At 49.3% G+C, this 22225-nt stretch overlaps 4 protein-coding genes across 12 annotated transcripts in view; 2 read left to right on the forward strand and 2 right to left on the reverse strand.

Moving 5' to 3' along the window:
- svep1 (sushi, von Willebrand factor type A, EGF and pentraxin domain containing 1) overlaps window positions 1–10705 on the forward strand; it is a 59898-nt gene extending 49193 nt beyond the window's left edge. For 6 of the 7 annotated variants that reach the window (XM_061808626.1, XM_061808628.1, XM_061808627.1 and 3 more), the window contains 12 exons: window positions 179–2871; window positions 3366–3600; window positions 3673–3828; window positions 5849–5912; window positions 5990–6163; window positions 7020–7196; window positions 7266–7439; window positions 8681–8851; window positions 9624–9719; window positions 9802–9897; window positions 9976–10069; window positions 10428–10705. In XM_061808626.1, the coding sequence (XP_061664610.1) occupies window positions 179–2871; window positions 3366–3600; window positions 3673–3828; window positions 5849–5912; window positions 5990–6163; window positions 7020–7196; window positions 7266–7439; window positions 8681–8851; window positions 9624–9719; window positions 9802–9897; window positions 9976–10069; window positions 10428–10458 (4161 nt within the window). In that variant the 3' untranslated portion in view covers window positions 10459–10705. The remainder of the gene's footprint in view (window positions 1–178; window positions 2872–3365; window positions 3601–3672; window positions 3829–5848; window positions 5913–5989; window positions 6164–7019; window positions 7197–7265; window positions 7440–8680; window positions 8852–9623; window positions 9720–9801; window positions 9898–9975; window positions 10070–10427) is intronic. The other variant, XM_061808630.1, reaches the window with a different exon arrangement.
- A 45-nt stretch (window positions 10706–10750) lies between these two features.
- Window positions 10751–12896, reverse strand: txn (thioredoxin). Its single transcript, XM_061808643.1, has 5 exons — window positions 12739–12896; window positions 11710–11814; window positions 11572–11637; window positions 11094–11159; window positions 10751–10989 (listed from the first exon to the last, which is right to left on the reverse strand). The coding sequence occupies exons 1-5, from the start codon at window positions 12760–12762 to the stop codon at window positions 10921–10923; spliced, it is 330 nt and encodes a 109-aa protein (XP_061664627.1). The 5' UTR covers window positions 12763–12896; the 3' UTR covers window positions 10751–10920.
- haus3 (HAUS augmin-like complex, subunit 3) lies at window positions 11829–22225 on the forward strand. 3 transcript variants are annotated; one of them, XM_061808636.1, is made up of 6 exons: window positions 11829–12121; window positions 18411–19370; window positions 19435–19644; window positions 19727–19959; window positions 20045–20330; window positions 20818–22225. In XM_061808636.1, exons 2-6 carry the CDS (start codon window positions 18465–18467, stop codon window positions 21028–21030), a joined length of 1848 nt encoding a protein of 615 aa, XP_061664620.1. In that variant the 5' UTR covers window positions 11829–12121; window positions 18411–18464; the 3' UTR covers window positions 21031–22225. The 3 variants fall into 3 exon arrangements, with proteins under 3 accessions (XP_061664620.1, XP_061664619.1, XP_061664618.1); XM_061808635.1 differs by lacking the exon at window positions 11829–12121 and adding an exon at window positions 17581–17694; XM_061808634.1 differs by lacking the exon at window positions 11829–12121 and adding an exon at window positions 17652–17790.
- On the reverse strand, window positions 13842–17571 carry LOC133494635 (prostaglandin reductase 1-like). The gene is made up of 9 exons (XM_061808640.1): window positions 17435–17571; window positions 16746–16860; window positions 16600–16645; window positions 16255–16314; window positions 15939–16106; window positions 15444–15717; window positions 15271–15376; window positions 14500–14618; window positions 13842–14248 (listed from the first exon to the last, which is right to left on the reverse strand). Exons 2-9 carry the CDS (start codon window positions 16849–16851, stop codon window positions 14138–14140), a joined length of 990 nt encoding a protein of 329 aa, XP_061664624.1. The 5' UTR covers window positions 16852–16860; window positions 17435–17571; the 3' UTR covers window positions 13842–14137.

Consider the following 22225-nt stretch of genomic DNA (forward strand, 5'->3'; position numbering starts at 1 on the left):
AAAGTATGAGCTAGCATAGTAGGCCCCGTAACGCGCTCGTCGAATTTTTCAACAAATTGCACAAGATAGCTCCCCCCCCCCCCCCTCCCCAAAAAAAAAAAAAAAAAACATGCAAATTCATTCATTGCGTTGTGCACTTGAAATGTCTGATTCCGTGCATTCTTTATCTCCTCTAAAGGTCCGAAGTCGATTCTACTTTAACAGCAAGGTGATCTATGCCTGCAACGCCGGCTACAGACTGGTGGGTCGTCCGGAGCGCGTTTGCCAGGCCAACCGCCAGTGGTCCGACCATGACCCCCCCTCCTGCGTCCATTTGACCTGCGACTCCCCTCCCGACGTTGCGCACGGACATTACAGGGGTCGGGACTTCCAAGTGGGTCGCAAAGTGGAGTACTTCTGCGACGACGGCTACGAGCTCGTCGGCGACGCCGTCTGGACTTGCCTCAAGTACGGCCGGTGGGACAAGTCGAGGCGACCGCGCTGCTCACCCGTGCGGTGTCCAGAGCCGCAGCTCGAGGAGAACCATCTGCTTCTGAAAGGACTGGACTCTGAAACGGGAACCGTGGAGTTCTCCTGCGAGGATGGCTACGTCCTGGAGGGGCTGCGGATCCTGCGCTGTTTGCCCTCCCGGGAGTGGAACGGCACCTTCCCCGTGTGCAAGCGGGTGCCCTGTGGCCCCCTGCCCGACGTATCATTCGGTGGCCCGTCCTCGTCTTCGCCCCCTTTTCTCTTCGACTCCGTGGTGACCTACAAATGCATAGACGGATTCACTTTGAGAAAAGAAGACTCTGTGTCCTGTCTATCCAGCGGGAAGTGGAGCAATCCGTACCCGGAGTGCATTCCGGTCGAATGTCCTCAGCCCGTGGAGATTTCCAACGGGATTGTTGACGTCCAGGGTCTTATGTACCTCAGCAAGGCGCTGTACGGCTGTAAGACTGGATTTCATTTAGTGGGCAATGCAACCGTCCTGTGCGGGGAGAAGGGACTTTGGATCGGAGGGGTTCCGTCCTGCCGCCCGATCGAATGTCCACCTCCCGAGCAGATAGCCAACGGAAAAGTGGCTTTCACCAAACTTCACTTTGGTCACAGCGTCACTTACTCTTGCCGCCGCGGTTACCGCCTTCAAGGTCCGGAGACTCTCGAGTGCCTTGCGAGCGGGGAATGGAACGCCCAACCGTCTGTTTGCGTGCAAATATCCTGCAGTCCTCCCCAGCCCATTGAAAATGGTTTTGTAGAAGGTCAGGATCACGGTTTTGGCGTCACCATATTCTACAGCTGTTTCCCTGGCTTCCAGCTTTTTGGCCAGGACCACCTCACATGCGAGGAGTTTGGGTGGTCCAGCGCAGTTCCCGTCTGCGTGCCCTCAGACTGCGGCCTGCCGCCCCACATCGACTTCGGGGACTACATTCGGGCGACGGAGCCCGGGGGAGGCTCCCCGAGAGATTTGACCTTCCTCCACGGGACGACCGTCGAGTATCGATGTCACAAGGGTTACGACCTCACCAGCCCCACCCGCTTGGCGTGTCAGGAGGACGGAAGCTGGAACGGGACGGCCCCGTCCTGCGTCCCGGCCGAGTGCGTGACGCCCCCGAGCCCTGAGCACGGCCGCGTGAACGTAACTGACACCACCCTCGGCAGTACGGTCACGTACACTTGTGAGGAAGGATATGAGCTGGAGGGGGAACGGCTGAGGCAATGCTTATCGGGGCAACTGTGGACCAACCGTGCCCCGGTTTGTCGCCCCGTTTCCTGCGGGGACCCGGGTCCTGTCGCTAATGCCACAGCTCACGGAGGCGCCTTTGTGTACCCAGAGGTCCTGACCTATGAGTGTAACCCCGGCTTTGTCATCGAGGGTTCGGGTACTATTGCTTGTCAGGCTGACGGGAAATGGAGCGGACAGAAACCTCGGTGTGAGTTGGTGTCGTGTGGCCCTCCCAGTCTCCCCCTTGACGTCACTTTCAAAGGCAAAGACTTTGTCTATAACGAGGAGATTGAACTCAGTTGTAAGCCTGGATTCGTCATTGAAGGGAAGTCCGTCAGCGTTTGTCAGGCCGACGGGACCTGGACTCACGAGTCTCTTTCCTGCGTACCAGCCCACTGCGAGAAGCCCCCCTCGGTACCTCACGGCCGAATATTGGGGTCAGAGTTTGGCTTCAACAGCAAGGTGAAGTATGAATGCGACGAAGGCTACGCTATCAACGGTGATCCGACACGGCGTTGCCAGTCTGACGGACTCTGGGACAAACCGGCGCCACGCTGCGACATTGTCAGCTGTGATCCGCCCGAGGATATAAGCCACGGCTTTCTGAACGGCTCCGGTTTCAACCACGACGACGTGGTGGAGTACGTCTGCTTTGAAGGCTACGTGGTTGTCGGCGACCCGGTGCTGCGGTGTTCGGCTCAAGGATTCTGGATAGGCACCGTGCCCCGGTGTCAACCCTGTGTCTGCGCCCTGCCGCTCTTGAAATTCGGGGCGGTTCTCGGCCGCAACCGCGCCTGCGGCGACCGGGTTCACTTCCAGTGCGACGACGGCTACAGGCTGCTGGGTCCGGCTGACGCCGTGTGCGAGAAGGGAGGCGCGTGGAGCCCCGGGGTGCCCGTGTGCGGCCGCAGCAGGTGCGCCCTCGCCCCGCCTTCGGTCCCAAATGCTGTGTTGCAGGGGGGCAGCGCCGCCTTCCCTGACACCATCGCGTACAGGTGCAGGCCGGGCTACCGGCCGAGGGGCTACCCGCACCTCTCCTGCGGGAGAGACGGCAGGTGGGGCGAGCCGACGATCAGCTGTGAGCCTGTCAGTTGCGGAAAACCTCCCGCTGTTGCCCATTCTCAAGTGGAAGGAGAAGCCTTTACCTTCCCAAACCGGGTAACATACAGGTAAGCGGCTGCTGAGGACCTTTTTTCAGTGAACCGCTGTTTATGCCGGGGGGGGGGGGGGGGGGGATACGCAGGAGATGGAAACGCCATTTAAAATGTTTTTAAAAATGATTCACTCCTCCCACGCATTTTAAACATATTTAAACTGATCCAAGCAGACTTTCTCAAGCAATCCTTAGGGCCGCTTTTCACTCTCGAAAGAAGTAAAGATGTGCGAGCACCCGTGAGGAACTTGGCACGTTCACCCAAAATGTGTTTCATTTCCGACAGACGCCACAAGGTGGCAGTCAAACGCCACTTGTCAGTTGGACTGGACAAGATAGCGTCGACGTATTATTTTTGCACTAGACAGGGTTTCGGCCCGGAAACATGACTAAATGGGGTTGGCGAACTCGTCTTCTTCTATCCCATAGCATCCGGGTCTTGAACGTACCCTCCGCGGTGTACGGAGGTTCTTGTCCAAGCTCGTCTTTTTGACCCCGTTCTTCCTCCAGATGCGAGGATGGGTACGAGCTGGCAACGCAGACGGCGACTCTCTCGTGTCTAGTTGATGGCACTTGGTCCGAGCACAGCATTCACTGCCGCCCCACCCCCTGCGGGCTCCCCGTGGACCACGCCGTCCCTCACCTGGTGATCACCGGAAAGGACCTCACCCCTGTCGGGAGCACGGTCACCCTCTCCTGCCCCGCGGGATTCTACCTGCAGGGCTCGGCGCTGGCGGAATGTCAGGTATGAAACATCTCATTTCAAGTCGGAGAGACAAAATCAATCAGCTATTCTGTTTTTCTGTTGCATGATAAGCTGGGCGGAAGCTGGGCTCCGAGCATCGCGTCGGTTTCATGCGAGCAGGTTGTGTGCGAAACCCCCCCTCCTCTTGCCAACGGTCTCCGTGAAGGGGACAGCTACAACTATGGAGACTTTGTCACGTACTCCTGCCTGCCTGGCTTTGAGATTAAGGTTGGTGCCTCGCCACAAGGAGCGGAGCCGTAATTTCTCGTGTATAATGCGCACCCCAAAAGTTGACCTAAAAAAGTACAAATAAATCAGGAAAACCAATGTACAATGCGCACCATCAATTTGCTGCGTTCCATATGCTCAAAATATGAGGAACTTATCTGTATTTGTATTTTGTTAGGTTTGTGCCCCCCCCCCCCAAAAAAAAAATAATAATAATAATAACCTTGCGCATGTGCTGATGTCGCAGTAAGAACAGGCCACAGGACACGCTTGTCCTGGTACCTGTAATTGTCAGAACGGAACCCCGCAGGCAACTAAAATAAACGCTCAGTGATGATATCACATTTTATTAGGACTGCTCATAACCCGTACTGCAGTCTTAAATAAATAAACTAACACTGTTTATCTTAAACTTTTTTTTTTTTGCATGAAATATTTGTGCATAGTGCAGTTTATTATAACTAGCCCTTGTAGTCCACATTTTTTTCGTCTTGGTTGAAGTTAAAACAAATCTGGTGTTTATTGGAGTAGCTGCAAATATGCTACGCTAACAATCGTAAAATGGCAAACTCCCGTGAGCAGATCAGGGACTTCGGGTTGGTGCCGCGCGTAACCGTAATCCATAAAAATACTCAACATCAGACATCGAATATCACATTGAAATGTAAATTGTTTTTTTTTACCACCCCATGTACCAGTATATGACCATACAATGTGATTTGATTTGTCTTTTGAATCTATACGTAGATATAATGCGCTCTATTGACTTGTTGAAAGTATCTTTGTGGAAAAATGTGCGCGTTATACACAAGAACGGACAGTATAACGTGAATCATTTGTTTCTGTTACAGACTGCAGGGTGGGGCTTTTCTTTCTTGAACTCGGGACTGGTTCTCGAACCAATTAGATTTCAAACTTGTCCCCAGGGGGCCAGCTGGCTGGCTCACAGTATTGTCAGCATTTGAGTTGTGTGCTGCTTTTTTCTTGGTTTCCACAAGTGGCTAGGGAATATTTAGCCACTTCCTTTTTTTTCGTTTCCACTTGTAGTCTTATCTGATGTAATACCTGAGCAGTTTCACTCTCAGCTCAGCGCGATGCTGAGGAAATGGCCAAGAATCCTGTGACGGAAAGTCACCTGATTTTCCCTGCAAGTCTTGTCATCATGCTGAGCACGCTGATAAGAAACGTCCTTGAGAGGAGCGGCGGGCTAGCATGCTGTATTGATCCGACAAGGATTTTGCAACATCAACTGCAATAAAGGCAGGACGGAAAGGGGGGGGGGGGGGGTGAGTCATGGCGTGACCATAAAACGTGTTTTACTGCAACTGACTCGAGATGGGAACAAGTGCGATAGATACAGTACGTGCAAGTGATGAGTCTCAAGTCCCAAGCGTCAGGTTTTAAGCAAGTCCCAAGTTGCCGTGGCAGAAAACAAGCAAAAATAAAAATGCACGAGTCAACATCGAGGGCTTTACTACTACATTTCGGAGTGGGCACACTTTTGCCTCACTCGTAGTATTTCGGGCTCGTGGTAGTGTGCCCAATAAATCACAGACTTTATCATTGATGATATATGACAATTTGAATATTTCGGTACAGATTTGTACACGAATCACGGCAATTGAGACCGGGTTTGGCTTCGCGGGCCACATAAAGTCGTGTGGCGGGCCGGCTCTGGCTCCCGGGCCTTGAGTTTTGACACCCACGCAATAACTGCTCAAATCGCCCGCCATACTCGTTGACATTTCTGTAATGGCGCGACAGGTGAGAGGGAAAATGGACACGATTTGGCATCCGTGCACTACTAGTGCTACGTGTAAAGTGCTAGATAGCTAGTGAAAGGTTATGTCACGAGTAGTACTCGTAGCACACCGTCGTCAAGCATTGCGTCGTTTTGCCTGACTCCTAGCGTACATCTAGTGGAGAAAACTGAGTAATTGCGCCTGAAAATTTCCCTGGTGTGTTACGCTGGACGTGGAATCGAGTACCTGGTAAGTTGCTCCCGTCGTCTTCTCCGCAGGGTGACTCCGTCCAGACCTGCCAGGCAGACAGAACATGGAGCGGCACTCAGCCGGCGTGTCTCGGTAAGTTTGTCGGGACGGGCGACGACGGCGGGGGTCGCCCCGCGCTCTGTTGACGCGGGCGTGCGTCGTCTCCCCAGCACAGTCCTGCGGCCCTCCGCCGGCGGTGAAGGACGCCACAGTGCAGGCGACGGGGGAAACGTACCTGCACAATGCCAGCTTTGCGTGCGACGCCGGCCTGCGGCTGGTTGGCCCCGCCACCGTCGTCTGCCTGTCCAACGGCACGTGGAGCCTGCCCCTTCCTTCCTGTCAAGGTAATTCCCGACCGCTTTGCACTTGATTCTCGAGCTCAGCGCGACGCTACGTGCTCGTGACGGCCCGAGTTCATTTCAGCTGTTTTTCCACTTTGAATTTTGCGTTGAATCTTTTCGACCTTTTTTTTTTTTTTTTTTTTTTTTTTTGGTACCATCTGAATTGTTGTTTCGGTTTTACCCATTCGATACGCACCGGAAATGCATCTTCCCGTCTTTAGAGCCCCTCGTCGTCGGCCGTGTGGCAATGACGGAAATGCGATGAGGTTAAAAGAATGAGGAAGAGGGGGAAAAAATTTTTTAAAAAATTGACAGCCAGCATATTGACTGCAGCTTCAGGCGAGGCCTGGCTAACTTCCAAGTTTTGTAATCCTCCGTCGTTCCCTCGAGCCGAGGGAAAAGCAATCCAGTACTTTGCGATTGCGATACTATCTTGTGTTTTTGCTGGCAAGTCCAACCAAAAAAAAAAAAAAAAAAGTTGCCTGAACGATGACTGAAAGTGAAACCTGAATTAAATGAAGTCACTTCCAAACACTCAATCGTGTTGTTTAGGTTTCCACTCACTCGCATTCAAATGTGAGTGAGTGGTCGGTCATGCTCGCAGATAAAGTTGCGGGTGCGATTAGGGATGGCCTTGCAATAACTTACCGGATGAATAAGACATAACTGTAAATTAAAAATAAAATAAACAAATCCACAAATTGGAACAAACATTCCTGTCGCCAATCGTGATGAGCACTCGTGAGTTAACAATGTTTATTAAAGAAACACCTAAGACCACATAAAATAAGCGACGTCTGTTTTTTTCCACTCGTAAGAAATTTTTGGTGCCGACGATGAGCCAGTCGTGTCCTTTCAGCAACTCAAGGCTGCGAAAGCCCCATGCAGATTCTGCACGGCAAGGTTCAGGAGCACAACCTGGCCACCGGACGCGCCGTGGAATTCAACTGCAACAAAGGCTTCAGCCTGGTCGGAGACGCTCTGGTCATGTGTATGGGGGGCAAGACCTGGAGCTCCGCCTTCCCCACTTGCCAAGGTAAGGAAGCGCGAATCGTCGGCCGCTTGATTCGGACATCCTCCGAGTGCGTCGTCTCCCCGCCCGCAGCCAAAACCTGCCCGACTCCTCCGGGCTGGAAGGACGAGAGGACCGAGGGCCGCAAGTTCTACGTGGGGCAGTCGGTACGGGCGAGCTGCCCCAAAGGCCAGCAGGCGAGAGGGGCCGGCAGCATCACGTGCAGGCCGGACCAAACCTGGAGCCCCATCAGCTCGGTGTGCGAGAGTACGTAGACCCTTCCTACTTTTTTTCCCCATTTAGCTCGGAGGAAATCAGTAGCATCATCCCCCGCAATGTGTTGCGGATTTTTCGCCTTTGTACACGTTGTCATTTCAAAGTGTGTTTAAATAAGTTTTAATGTGATTACAGTGTGTGTGTGTGTGTGTGTGTGTGTGTGTGTGTGTGTGTGGCAGGGGATATTTAAAACAACAAAACAAAAAATGTTATTCTCTGTTCCAGTGGTTCTCAAACTTTTTACACAAAGTACAAGCTCAAAACAAATACTCCTATACTGCTCCCTTAATAGAGTCCCAGCATAATTGCCAACATTAAAATAAAGAAGCAAAAATGAGGCAGAGGTTTTATGGATAAAAAAAAAAAAAAATTCAGTGGAGCCCATTCAGTGGTACTCACAGTTGAGCAAGATTTGTTTTTTTTTTTCTTTCAAAAAATAGTTTCAAAAACTATTCCAAGTCCAGTTGTGTATAAAAGATTAGATGCAAATGTCCAATTCCAACCAAACTTGACAAATGTACTGTTAGCCACAAATATTATGCACAGTTGCAAGATTGAATTCAGTGATTCTTCAAATGATTTTTTTTTTTTTTTTTACTGATTCTGTTATGACATATTTTTGAAATGCTTTCTGCTTGCAATTTTTATTATATTATGTGTTCAAATATGTTTGGTCATTTAATGAATCAGTCAGAGGCGCGCTAATTAAGCAAAATCCAGCGAACCCCCCTCGCATATTCACGCAGTTTGCCCGGAGCCATCAAATTCTTAACTCTGTATTTGTTCTTCTCTGCTATTTTGCAAGAATCAGATCCAAAGTGCGGCATTTCCACCGCGTCCGGGCGGATCCGGAGGGTGCGACCCCGGTGAGGGATCACTGAAGCTCACGCTTCCTTTCTATGAGCGAACATGAGCTGGGTCACTCGTGCTTTGCGTTCCCCGCAAAGCTTTGATCCCCAGCAATCGAGGCCGCATCAAACGTCGCCCGCCCCCTCGGATTCTGCGCTTCTATGGCAACCATTGTCGCATCGGCCCTTGGTCTCGCTCAAGTGTGGTCGCTTTGCGCGTATTCGTCCTCGCCGCGTTATTTTCTGGGTCTCAAGGAGATTTAGTCGTGGACATGAGAAATGATGCGGGGAAACCCAAACGATCCAGTTGGGTCCAAGACAGAAGGTTTGAGAACCCCTGGCCTTTGAAGTTAGTTAGTTAGTAACCGGTGGGCTGTTGTACAGGGGTCTCCTGTGGACCCCCCCTGCACGTGGCTCACGGGGTGGTGCGGGGGGCGGTGTTCCAGTTCGGGGACGTGGCCGCGTACACGTGTTTTGGCGGCTACGCCATGGAGGGCGTTGGAAGGAGCCGGTGTTTGGAGAACGGCAGCTGGACGCCGCCTCCCACGTGCAGAGGTAGAGAGATCCACACCAGAGGGGAGCAGACCCCAAATCCTGCCCGGTTTCGTGCCAACATCTCTCTGACTCCCCCCCCCCCCCCTCTTCCAACAAATAATGCCTATTTCTGTCCTCTGTAACTTTCTCGAACCTTCAGTTGCACGTAGACTTGAAGCCGCTTATCGCAGGTTGTCCGTTCCCCGACCTGCCCCCGCCCCCCCAAACTTTCTTTTTTAGCGTCAACATTTTCACCTGCTTTAAGCACATTTCAACTTATTAAGACACACTTTTTTAAAGTATTCCTCTCGCTGTCAAGTCATTGGGAGACGACCGTTTTCACATCGCTTTGGGTCTATGAAAAGAAAACTGGCTCGCGCATTTCTCCAAACTGTTGACAGCTGACACGTGAAATGAGACAAATGTATATTTTCAGCAGCAAAGTGTCATATGACGAACGGCTAGCTTAACCTTAGTGGAAAATGCCACAGATTGGCGATCATAGATGAAGCTCAATGTCCCGGCTATTGACTGTAACAATGAACCGCGATGTCGTCCGGGTTGACTGTACACAAGAGTCGGAATTAGCCAACATTCCAGAAGTCGGTGTGACGGGTCACCTTCTGTTGACGCAATCAAAACTTTGACGTTTGAGTTTCGCAAGCGTGAACCCGTTGGGTGGCTGCAGAAGGTTGTTATCGTGTTTTCATGACAAAAGTTGTCCACTTCAAGAATGAAAACAGGTTTTTGTGCATTCTTAGACATAACGTGTGTGTGTGTGTGTGTGTGTCAGCTGTGTGTTGGCTGCCCTGCCAGAACGGAGGTGTGTGTCAACGGCCGAACACCTGCACCTGCGCCGAAGGATGGATGGGCCGACTCTGCGAGGAGCGTGAGTAGACCGTTCGTCGCTCGGCGTCAGCGTTGTGCAATTGCGGAAACGGGAGAGCAATGTCGTCCTCCCCTGTTTGCAGCCATCTGCATCCTGCCGTGCTTGAACGGGGGGCGCTGCGTGGCCCCCTACCAGTGTGACTGTCCCGCCGGTTGGACGGGCACCCGCTGTCACAGCGGTGAGCGATCGCGACCTCCGTGGGAAGCGGGTGACATCAGTCCTTTGAGCAATCTGTTCTGATTTGTTGCGTTTACAGCTGTGTGTTCATCACCGTGTCTGAATGGCGGCAGATGCATCAGGCCAAATAGGTGTCACTGTAGTCCAGGATGGAGCGGACACGACTGCTCAAGGTACGGGTTTAACGGTGCTACTCGCAAAAAGTTGGGGTTCAAATTGAGCCTTCTAGTATTTCATCAGGGAGTCGATTACTCTGTCGGTGTGATTGTGTGCCCTGCGATTTGGCGGGCGACCGGTTCGGGGTGTACCCCGCCTCCTGCACGTTGACAGCTGGGATAGGCTAAGAAAGTGGACGTATTACTCCATTCAAGAATCAAAACATTTGTGAATTTTGACATTCAGAGCAAAAAGTCCCGATCCGTTGAACATGTCGGCTTCTTCCTAAAATCTCACCCAGGATGCAACTTTTGCGGGTCGTGGATTATGTTACGCGTGTTCTGATCGTAAAAGGTTTCCATTTTATCGTCAAAGGAAAAGGAGGTCAGGATACTATCACTTCTAAACGCTCCAGCTGCCCCCACCCTTCGTATGGACGGAAGTTCCTCACAAAGCATCTCCAAGGAAGCAAGAACTCATTTGTAAAATAAAGCTGTATTTTTTCATATAAAGAAAACAACAGTATTGAACATATGCTGCTATATACTTGTAAAAATGATGGATGCGATGACAATGATGATGGTTGATTGTCCAGTGTACTTGTAAGCTAACTTTTTTTAAATTAAAGCATAAATGTTCGTTAATGCTTTTGACACGCTTAGTGAGTGTTATGCATTTATGACAAGAAAAAAAAAGTATGAAGGCTCCATTACACAATTTATTCAATCCACCTTGTTGGAAACGATACAAAGAAAGTTTCTGAGCAAGTCGAGCAAACATTTCATCGAACAGACTTGTCAACTGGTTAAATACTCAACACGTGCACTGAATGAACAGCACGAGGCTGGCCGGGTGGAACGGAGCGTTGTCATTGTTTTGTGAGAGCATCGAGCTTTTCAATCAATTTCGCTTCGTTGGCCCCAGAGAAGATATCAATCTATTTAAAAAAAAAATGAAATAAAAATAGCCAGGTGGGAATTACAAGGAAAAATAAAATACAAACACTCTCACGCTGAGTCAAAAAAAAAAAGTTAGGCTTACCTGTTCTCCATTCTTGAAAAAGATGAATGTGGGCATACAGCTGATTTTGCATTTAGCGCTTATGTCCTAGAAAGCACAAATGAAAATCAGTGGAGGTGAAACTTGCATTTTTTGGGAACAATCCAAAATAAAATAATACGATAATTTTGTGCTGAAGACTCCATTTTATCCAAAAATGTCTGATTTAAAACAGCAAATAATTCAGATAGTTTCCGTGTATTTTAATTGGCCAGAAGGTCCAATTTGATTGAAACAGTTGAACTACTTGAAGAGCTGGATGTTGGAAATGATCAAATCAGATTAAAAAAAAATTCAACCTAGTCAACTTGAAGTAACGGCGATTAAAAAAAAAAAAAAAAAAACAGCAGAGAGGATGTTCCAGTGTTTGTGATTCTTAAAATAGTTATGAATACTGCACCTTAAAAGCAATTTTTTCCTCTGAGTGGGGGGTAAAAAAAAAAAAAGCAGGAAAGCGTACCTCACATTTATCCACGTCGACTTTAAGGAAAATAACATTGGCGTACGCCGCGTTTTCTGACGCTTTCTGCAAGAGAATCGACGCATGACTTATTGTTCGACGTGAGCAAAACAATGGGCGGTGCCGTCCTCAACTTACGTCAAAAGCCGGTCCGATCATTTTGCAGGGTCCGCACCATGTGGCTGTGAAGTCGACCACAATGAGCTTGTCCCGATTTTCTTGCAGGTAACGATCAAACTCTTCCTGAAAAGGGGGATGGTAGAAAGTGAAACAAAGCTATAAATGTTCATGTCATCTTATAAAATCTCCATGAGGATTTATTAGGAGCCATCTTATGAGTTTGTCTATTTTTGTTTCAGTTTAAATTCAAACTTTTTAATAAAGACCGTTAAAAATATATTAGACTGGCGACGGCAAGCGGTTTCGACAGATCTCCATTTCTGAAGAATCTGTCAATCGGGATGACCGTCGGGAACCTCCCTTCGAATCGCTTTTCCTGCTGAACTAACAACCAATCGAGCGAGAAGGTCCATAAAATGAACTAAATAAGGTGAGTCTACAAAAAAAATGAGTATTTTTCAGCCTACTGTTGTTAATTTGTCGAGTTTGCTTAGTTGAGAAGGGGCAAAAGAAAACCAATAAAATAAAAAAAAAAAAAAAAATCACCCCGTTTTACCACAACAGGTCGCCATTTTTTAACATTATATATTAACTTTCACGAGTCCAAAACACTCCATACCAACTGTTTTTCTCGCAGTTGACTTTATTTGATTTAACCGTGAGTTAATTGTGATGTTACTGATGTGTTCCGGTGACGTCGGACAGCATCAGCGTTAGCATTCGCGTTAGCATTCGCGTTAGCATTCGCGTTAGCAACCGCGTTAGCAGCCGCGTTAGCATTTGCGTTAACTCTATAGAGTTACTTTCGCTTTGTCATTTTTTGGGGGGGCGACATTAACGACGTATTTTGCGCTTTTTTTTTCGTAATCCCAATGATTATTTGATGTAATTACGAGGGCCGAGCTGACTTCAGTATTTAATGTGACAGCAACATATATCATGTATTCCATATTATAGCGGATAGAAACTAGGCTATCTTTGGCTAGTACTGTACAAGCAAGTTTTTTTTTTTTTTTTTTTTTAAGCATACTGAAGAAAAGAACTTACCGAGTTGTTAATGACGATAACCATGGCGACTGTCGGTTAGGGATAATACACCACACTTGAACAGAATGCTTCGGTGCGAAATGGAAAATGACGAGAGTTTCCTCGCAGCCACGGCGGGTTATTTGCAGGCGCTCCTCCTCTCCCAAGGCGTGCCCTAAACAAACAAGCACCCATAAAAGGAAGTCGCGCTTTTGAGAATAAAAGCGAGTACTGTAAGTATAAATCCTGACTTTGTTCCCACCCTCAGTTATTGCAAAAATAAGTACAGTCTCTCTTCGTGCGTGATGTACCGTGAGACTATAGTTTTTAGGGGGGAGCGATACAGCACATGGATGTTTTTTTACAATTGTTTTGGTGGCTCAACTGGTAAACTTCCGGCCGTGCTGGCTCCTAGCACAGATCTAAAAAAAAAAAAAATTAAATAAATAAAAAAAAGAAAAAGACCGGATGTATGGAAGTAGACAAGTGCCACGGGGATTTGAATTTGAGATAGGGTTTGAAATTAAAATGTTACGTGGATTTGAATTTGAAATGGGATTTGAATTTAAAATGTTCAATTCAATAATTCGCTGTCTGAAATTCAACTTTGCTGCTAAAATTCAGTTCTGTTGTCAAAATCCGCTGTCTGAAATTCACTTCCGGTGCGAAGAAGACGGGGTGACGGGCCTCCAAATGTGCACGTTTTATTGCGTAGTGTTCAGACGCAAATCGCATGATTTGATTTCCCACTATTTGATGAGGGCTTCACACACATGAGCGTTGCCCGGGCGACACCCGATCACGTGGCTCGCTGAAATATAATAGATGAACAGCAGCGCTGCGGTAACCCCGGTGACGAGGCTCTCGTGGCCGCCGCCCGTTTGAGTTTCGGATCCATCCGACATAACCACGGCGCACTTCACCGTGAGGCCGGTTGTACATCTAATATTCACTCTGTTTCGTGGCATCCCCTGCATTGGAAGTTCTTCTGTCGATGGAAGAAACCTCGCAACAATAAGATCCCCGTGACGCTGCGGTGCTCGAAGACGTGTTTACGACGCGAAGATAAGATTTCCCTTGATCATCTTTTCCTCGTCACAAAAATCTGACATTTGCACAACAAATTGGAATGTCGAGTTTCTTTTTATTTGCGCAGTCGGCGCGCTGGGCTTGCGCCGTCATTTTCGAAGAGACTTGAGGCTGGAATCGCAGCAAGTTCCAGAAACGGCGACAAATTATCAAGCAGAGGCTGGGAATATACTCAAATACATCAAAAATTTTGCATTGTCATGGCTAGGTGGAGAAAACCCGTATTCCATTCTGGACAACACAGAACGGGAAAGCAGCGTGGCTACTTTCCGGGTGCACATTTTGCCCTTGGAGGAGTCGACCGCTGGGACGAAGAATAACGGCTTTGCCATCAGACCGCCACGATCGCCTTCCCGGTGTTTTCCCCTCGCAGCATTCCCATGAAAGCCGCCGGCATGTTTTGGAAGCCCTCGGTGATGTGCTCGCGGCTCTGCAGTTTACCCTAGAAGACACGCACACCCACACAAAAAAAAGTGATGCCGAGAAAATAGTCCCACAGATGCACTATTTGCCTTGAGGATGCTCGTGGAAAAGTACAGAGAAGGTCAGAAGGAGCTACATTCCATCGAGATGGGCTTAAATGGGAAAAAGATGACAAAAAGCCGGCCGTGGCGACCCCTTGACGGGACAAGCCGAAAGGGAAAAGAAGATTTACAGAGCAGGGCAGAAAATGTGAACGTGGCGGCGACAGACCTCTTTCAACCAGCTCATGAGCCTCCTGAGCGACTCCGGGTGCTTCCGCTCCCACCTGCTTTGCATAAAGCCCTCCATCTTGAGCTGCTTGACGATCATGCTCATTTGAGGATACGGGCCTGCCGGGACAACAAATCCCAGCTTCGAGTGGTTCCGCTTCGTCCTTTCACCATTTATGTGTTGCAAGAGCCCCGTCGTATTTGTTCACCCGTGCGTTTTCCTTGCCGCTTATCCTCACGAGGGCCGCGGTTACACCCTGAACCGGTCGCCGGCCAATCGGAGGCCACAAACAACAGTCGCACTCACGATCACGCCTTGGGGCAATTTAGAGCGTCCAATTAATGTTGCGTGTTTTTGGGATGTGGGAGGAAACCGGAGCGCCCGGACGACGCAGGCACGGGGAGGACACGCAAACTGCACACAGGCGGGGCCGGGATCGAACCCGGGTCCCCAGAACTGTGAGGCCAATGCTTTACCGGCTGCGCCATTTTCTCTTCAAATTTACACGATTTTGTCCACTCTATTCATAATAAATCATACAATTAAAGATGAATTAAAGCATAGTATTTTGCATCGATTTTTTTTTTTTTTGTATTTTTTTAACTTTAGCTTATCTGTGAAGAATCCGCCCAAAAGTGTGTCCGGAGCACAATGTCGCCATCTACTGAAAGAAACCCCAAAGGCGTAACATGTCGCGACATGAACCATCGGGTTGTTCCCGCCATGAAATCAGTCGAGTAAAAATATAAAAGGAGGGAGTACCGTACGTACCCGTCTGAGACTCGGTGTCGTTGTACGTGGATATGCTCCCGCACACGGCTATTCTCCCAAAATCTTTCATCTGCGATAGGGCGACGCTTGAGAAAGGTCCTCCCACCTGAAGAAGAATCCAGAATGAATAAGTACAGAAAGCAGTTTGGAAAACATCACCAGGGCGGGCTCACGTTTTCAAAAAAGCAGTCGTATCCGGACGGAGCGGCGTCCCTCAGGGCCCCCTCCAGGGAGGCCACCGTTTTGTAATTGAAGGCCTCGTCGAAGCCCAGCTCTTTGAGGAAGGCCACCTTGGTGTCGGACCCGGTAGAACCGACCACCCTGCAGCCCTTGATTTTGGCGATCTGCCCGACCGCTGAGCCCACGGCCCCCGCTGCCGCGTTGACCAGCAGGGTCTCGCCCGATTTCAGCCCCAGGACTTCCTCGATTCCGTACAGGGCCGTCAGCCTGGTTCCACGAAAGACGTGACGTGGGTAAGAACGGCGTCATTTATTGTCCTGCATTACGATTCATAATCTTTGGATGGAAACTGATTAGTATTGTTTTTTGAATCCAGTACGGTACACCCATCCATTTTCTTTGCCGCTTATCCTCACGAGGGCCGCAGGGAGTGTCAACGGGCAGAAAATGGCCGGATGGACACTGTCGCACTTTCACACCTCTCTTACCCGGGCATCCCGACTGTGCCCAAAGCCACGGAAAGCGAGACGTCCCGAGGCCAGTCGGGCATGACCGGAAGGAGGTCGGACCCGTCCGACACGGCGCGCGTCCTCCACCCGCCGCGGCCGACGACGTGGGCCCCCACGGGAAACGCCGCGTTTTTGCTCTGGACCACCCTGCAAAACAAGAAGCCCAGTGGAATTTTTGGGGGGGTTTTTTTTTAGCCCCCAGTGAGTGATTCATCAAAAACATTCCAATTCCATCCCGGTGAGTCACCCGGTTTGTGCTAAAACACATGTGCAAGATGTCTTTCGCTTTTCTTACTTGGCCACTTGAGTCCCGATCATCACGTCTCCTTCTTTCATGCGAAAGCGGCTGAACGGTCTGAAGAAAACGAGAAGCGACGGTGACAATACGTTCGGTGGCGCAGACTCTGAAACTCCGGAGAGGGGAACCGGCAACAGAAAAAGCTCGGCGCCCTCTTGAGTTCCCCCCCCCCCACCACCACCACCACCGTGACCTCGGTACCTCCAGAACCAGCTGCTCAGCAAACCATTTTAACATGATTCGCACGGGGAAAAAAATGCACATATGCAACCGGGGAAGGAGGCCAAAATTGGAGTTCCGAAGTGTGCATCGGGACGAGCCGACTCCTTTCTTTTCACTCACCTCATGTAAGGGTCCACACTGAGAAACAACGCTTCCAAAAGCACCTCTGAAATGAAGCAAATGGAGGGCATCAAAAGTCAAAAAAGATCAAGGGGGAATATTTGCACGTGGGGGGAAAAAAATAACTATAATAATAAAGCTCATACGTCCATCTTCGAGCTCGGGCAACTCCTCCTCTTTGAGTTGGAAGTCGCTTTCTTTGGGGAAGCCGTCAAAATGTTTGGTCAGGACCCACATCTTAGCTTTAACCATGGTTGCTGCCTGCCGGGTAATACAATTATTAGGTCAAATGTTCCAGTGTTCAGTAAAAAAAATGAACACGAATTACTGTTTCTTATTAAAATAAACGTCACATAATCTCCCCAAATATAGTCAAATAACACCATTTTACGTGTTTCACTGGAAGAAATAGGCAATACAAATAAAACCTAAATTGGGATTGTTTGTAATATTACGTCCACAAAACTCCCCCCCCCCTCCCCAAATGTTCTTCATTTGTAAATGATCGACGAGTGACGAGTTTTAATCCAATGTGCCCACTGGCCCAGGAGAAGGAAAACGCGTCCATCCCTGGGTTTAAAACACGATAATTACACTTCTATGTGCAATATTAGGGCAAATATTGTACAATCTGGAGTGTACGGTTGTGGAATTGGTTTCAGTATTCTTTTTTTTTAACGAATTGTGTAGGGGGGGTGTTAAAGGCAACTCGAAAATGCGATTCAGCAGCATTTTTAATAAAAAAAAAAGAGGAACATTACCCTTTCGCTTCGATTTTTTTTTTTTTTGTGTGTGTGTGTGGGTTTTCCCTCCCGGTGTTTTCGTTATTCCTTACCGGTCAATGTCGAATGTCACGTTCAGACTTGAGGAGTCGTAATTTGTGGCGACTTCGACGTGAGGCAAAATATGCGAGTTGAGCGAAACATGGGCGGAAAACAAAAGATGTTTAGGTCGCACCCGATTGGTTGAAAGCAAAAATGTCGCCATTTCCTCGGCGCCGTCCATTTATTATGACGTCACCCGATTTGAAGTCGAACGCGCGCTGTCAGCGGCTAATGCTACTTGCTAAACGGTCAAGAGTTCGTGACGGAATTTGTGAGTAAAAAAAGTCATTGTTTTCTTCCGTTTGACTTGAATAAGATGTTTGTTACGAAAGAACAGGGCGAGTTCTAAATCATCGTCAAGGGCGTTGTGAGTTATTTTTGTATATGTTCGTTTTTACCTCAAATCTCATCAATGAAACGCACCCCTTGTTTCGTCACTCTCTTGTTTAGTCAAGGACAACTTTTATAAAGGTTAAGCACATTATGGGAGAAGCTTTTGTCAAGATATATCGTTATTTAACATGACGGTACACGTTTTCATTTATTGAACAAAAAAATTAATAGCTTCTGCATCTGATGCCTTCAGATGGACCAGAACTAAAAAACAGAACTTTGTTTGTTTTTGAATGTGCTTTACAAATAAGTTCATTTGGATAGAAACGGACGCCACTGTGGGAAGAGTGCTTAGCACATCTGCCTCACAATTCTGAGGACGAGGGTTCAAGCCCCAGCCTCGCCTGTGTGGCGCTTGCAACTTCTCGCTGTGCCTGTGTGGGTTTTGTCCTGGTTCTGTGGTCGGGGGAGGTTTATTGAAGACTCTTAAATTCCCCGTGGATGTGAGTGTGAATGCTCCTTTGTTTATATGTGCCCTGGAACTGGGTGACGAGCGTTTCAGGGCGTCCGTGACCCTAGTGTGGATAAGGGGTACATAAAATTGATGGATACAATGAAAAGACTTGACCAGATTTTGGGGATGTCTGTTCTCAGGAGCATCAAGTCCAGCCGCGCAGCAGCAGCAGCAGCAACAACAAGTCCGGCACCATGTTAAATGGTGGCCATTTTGTGGAGGCCATGGCTCGCCTGGGCTATCCCAACGCATCCTCACTGGAGGCCTCGGAGTTCGACTGGTTGTTCAACGGTGACCCGGAAAACCTTCACTTCTTACGTTTTGTCTGTCGGCGCCTCAACCGGAGCAATGTTTTGGCCGCCGATGAGGTGCAGGCTTTTCAGGACCTCCAGGAGTCCAATAAGCCCATCCTGGACGAAGCGGCCTTGGGCAAGGTCCTCAGAACCATCGGACCGTCTGAAGAGCGTAGCGCAGCTGAGGAGGGTATGACCAAAGAAGATTTGGAAGAAGAACTTCAGGCGCTGTGTCGGGAGAAAGAGCTTAAGCGTCAGCGTTGCAAGAGGCTCCGGGCCGCGGCCGCTTCTCGCGCAGATGTTGACCTTTGCCTCAGCGCCGAACTAGAGGGCGCCGCATCCCAACTATCGGAGGCCAACGCTTTTCTCCGAGCCGAGAACGCCACTACCAACGCTGCGCTACAAAGCCTCGCAGACGCCGCGGGCGAGCTGGCGTCGCATCTCTGCGTTCAACCGGGAGCCACGAAAAGGAAAACACTCGTGCCTCTCCTTTCTCAGCTCTCTCTGGATCCTTACCTGCGTCGAGAGGAGCGCAACACCAACACCTTCACTCGGAAGCACTTCCTCACTGATCTCGTCGAGAACCCGTGCTCGGAGAACACCCAGGTGTCTGTTCTCGGGTCTTTTGACGGCAAAGAGGAAGAAGAGAATCGAGAAAAGTGCGATCAGGAGCAAACGAGGACGCAATTGGTCAGACTTGAGCGCGCGCACATCGTGGCTCAGCACCAGCTGATGCGAGCCGCCGCAGAGGAGAAAAGCGTCATGGCCGGGCTGGACTGGCTCGCCGAGAAGTCCGTGGGCGTCAAGGTAAGCACGGCGCTTCGGACGTCGCCGGCATCAGCACTTCTCAATCACCTTCTTCCCCTACCAGAGCGTTGGCATCTCGGCCTCTCTCGACGCGCGCGAGGTGTCGTCCGCGAAAGAATTGCGCGACGTGGAGGCCGAGGTGGAAGCTCTGCTCCGCGGGCCGGCGGTCCTCGCTCTTCAGGAGTCTGCCCGGCTGCTCGACGTGCCCGTGGCGGAGGGAGACCTGGCCCAGCGAGTGGCCAGGCTGGACGACATCATGGTCAACCAGAATGAGGTTCGTTTGCAACGTGACCACCTCAGTCAGTCAGCTGCGAAAACGGAAAACCGCAACGTCCGCGGCCAATTTTTCTTCCCAGGTACGTGACGGTCTACTCTACCAGAAGGCCTCCTTCGAGATCCTCCACTTGGCCCAGCAGATGGAATTCAGGAAGTGGAGGGCGTGCCGGAATCGTCTCTCCGATGCGAGCGGCGAGCTCGTCAAGGAAAGTGACGTCACGTCCCTGAGGTGCGAGGTTCTGGCGCATCCCGAGCTGGCGTTGAACCTGAGGCCAAATCCGCTCATCGGCAGTAACGATGCCACGTTCAGCAGGTAACAGGATTCCCGTACTGAGGGGGACTTGTTCGCTTGTACAAGTTTACCGAGACGTCGACCAACTAACTGGTTTTTCCTCCAGACTTCTGCAGATCCTGGACCGTGATTCATCCCACGGGAGGGCGGAACCTTTTCAGACTTACGAGGAACTGAACCAGGCCGCTCGCCGCCTGGCGGACGACCTCCTGGTATCCCGCAAGGCGCTGGCGGCGGCCGGCAGGGAGCGCTATCGCACGCTGGCTCAACTCCAAGGCCACTGCAAGGCTCTTCAAGGGGTCACCTCGGCAGAGTTCCAGCAGCTGGTCTCGGGGCCCAAGGGATGTCCGGCAGCCGTCGGTGACCAGGAGCTGCTTTGGCCCAATGCACAGGTGGGTCGCTTATCTTTTATGTTGCACAAAAAAGGAAATCCCTCGTGTAAGTTTGTTGACTTTGAAATGACTTTTGGCGTCGGTCAGGATTTTTCGTTTTTTCCTTTTGAGGCATTATCACTGCTACGGATGTCCACTTGAAACCAAAGTGGAAAGAGTGCGACATACAGCGGCGAAAATAAGTATTTGAACACCCTGAGAAAGCCAGTTGCTCATGTTTGGTCCGGTTGCCTTTGTTTGCAATGGCAGAGGTCAAACGTTTCCTGTAGTCGTTCAGCGGTTTTGCGCGCACTGCAGGAGGGATTTTGGCCCACTCGCAAAAATCTCGTAGCACAGGAAAAGATCTGGGGAGAATCTTAAAACCTCCGTCAATCCGGTTTTTGCTCAGAAAGGAAGCAAAATCAGCCCTTATTGTTAGCGTTTTAGGGTTTCTCGGTTGAGATCTGATCTCTATCCAGTCCTCTGAATTGCCGTTCTGTGGCCGCAGGAGTTGACGGGAAATCTGGCGGGGGCGCAGTCGCTGCTGCAGCGTTTACAAAGCGCCACGCAGGAACTGGTCAGCGAGGTCAACGCGAAGCGGTCCCTGCTGCAGCGCAGTCCCGTCCTCCGGCGGGAGAGGCAGCTCTATATCTTCTTCCACTCGGACGCGAGTCTCTTGCGGAAAGCCGTGGAGGACGAAGCTCGCAAGGGCGCGGCGTAGTTTGCCAACGAACGCGCGGCTCATCTCGGGTGTTCGCGTGCTTGTTCCAGGACATTCTGAGCAAATATTGTATGTTTACGCCAATGCTCAGCCACTGTTTTTAACTTGAAGCCAATGGAGACGATTGTGATTCTGTTGGAGTTGTCGTTTGTAAACGTCAAAATCCCAAATTGTCATCATTGCATTTGGGACGAAAGCGGTTTTACCCGCGTCGTCCCGATTCCGCGTAGTAAAATGAAGACATTTCAAGAATTGTCGTTTTCGCGGGTTTCAATTGGGCCCGAGAATTCCGACTTGTTTAAAACAGTACTGACGTATTTGAATCGCTGCATTTAAAAATTGACGACGACAACAACAACAAAAAGTTTCATAGCATGTCAGAGGAGTAAAAGTGTGTGTAGGTACAGTTGAAAACATAAGTTATAGTGCAAAAACAGTTCTTTTTTTTTGTCAGTCTATAAACAAATCTGCCCAAACCTCGCCCGTTTGAGGTTCACCAAAATTATTAAGTTTGGTTTCATGCAGTTTTTGAGGAGTGCACGTATTGTGTGTGTGTGTGTGTGTAGTGCGGCATTTCCCAGGCACATTTGAACATGTTTCTTTCTTTAAGGAAAAAAGTAGAGATTCTCCTTCATCCTATTTGAATCTCGTATCCTAAAAATGTTGGGACGTTACAGTGAAATCCTGCAACTTGTAAAGATGCCACAAGATGGCGCCAAAGTACTGAAAACCGTAATTGGCAATCTCCATCGAGGCGAGCATCTTTATGTTTGTATGTTTTTTTTTTTGGGGGGGGGGTTAGTTTTCCCTAGTTAGATTGGCTGTAGAGTCTTTGCCACCTGTACAAGGTAAATCATTTTCTGTAATTGTTTATTTTTAAGGGTAATGTTAGAGAATTGTTCAATATTTAGTATTTGAGGATCATAGTTTGTTTAGACTTTAAAGGTAGGTTATTATCAATAATATTGGCGGGGTGAGTGTCAATTACGTTCTGTCTGGTCTCACCATGTATCCTCCATTTACTTTCCACTGAAATGCCAAACTTGTCTCAATTTACACGTTTTGCGTGCTATTTACTTGCGAGGTTTATTTCATTTCTTAATTCATGAGGACCGTAACTGGAAAACCTCCATGTGTTTGAAAAAAAATGTATTGTTGTATTGGTATTGTTTGTGGTTACATAAATAAAAATGAG

This window comes from Syngnathoides biaculeatus, chromosome 21 (assembly GCF_019802595.1).
Source record: "Syngnathoides biaculeatus isolate LvHL_M chromosome 21, ASM1980259v1, whole genome shotgun sequence".
In the NCBI taxonomy this organism is placed as follows: domain Eukaryota; kingdom Metazoa; phylum Chordata; class Actinopteri; order Syngnathiformes; family Syngnathidae; genus Syngnathoides; species Syngnathoides biaculeatus.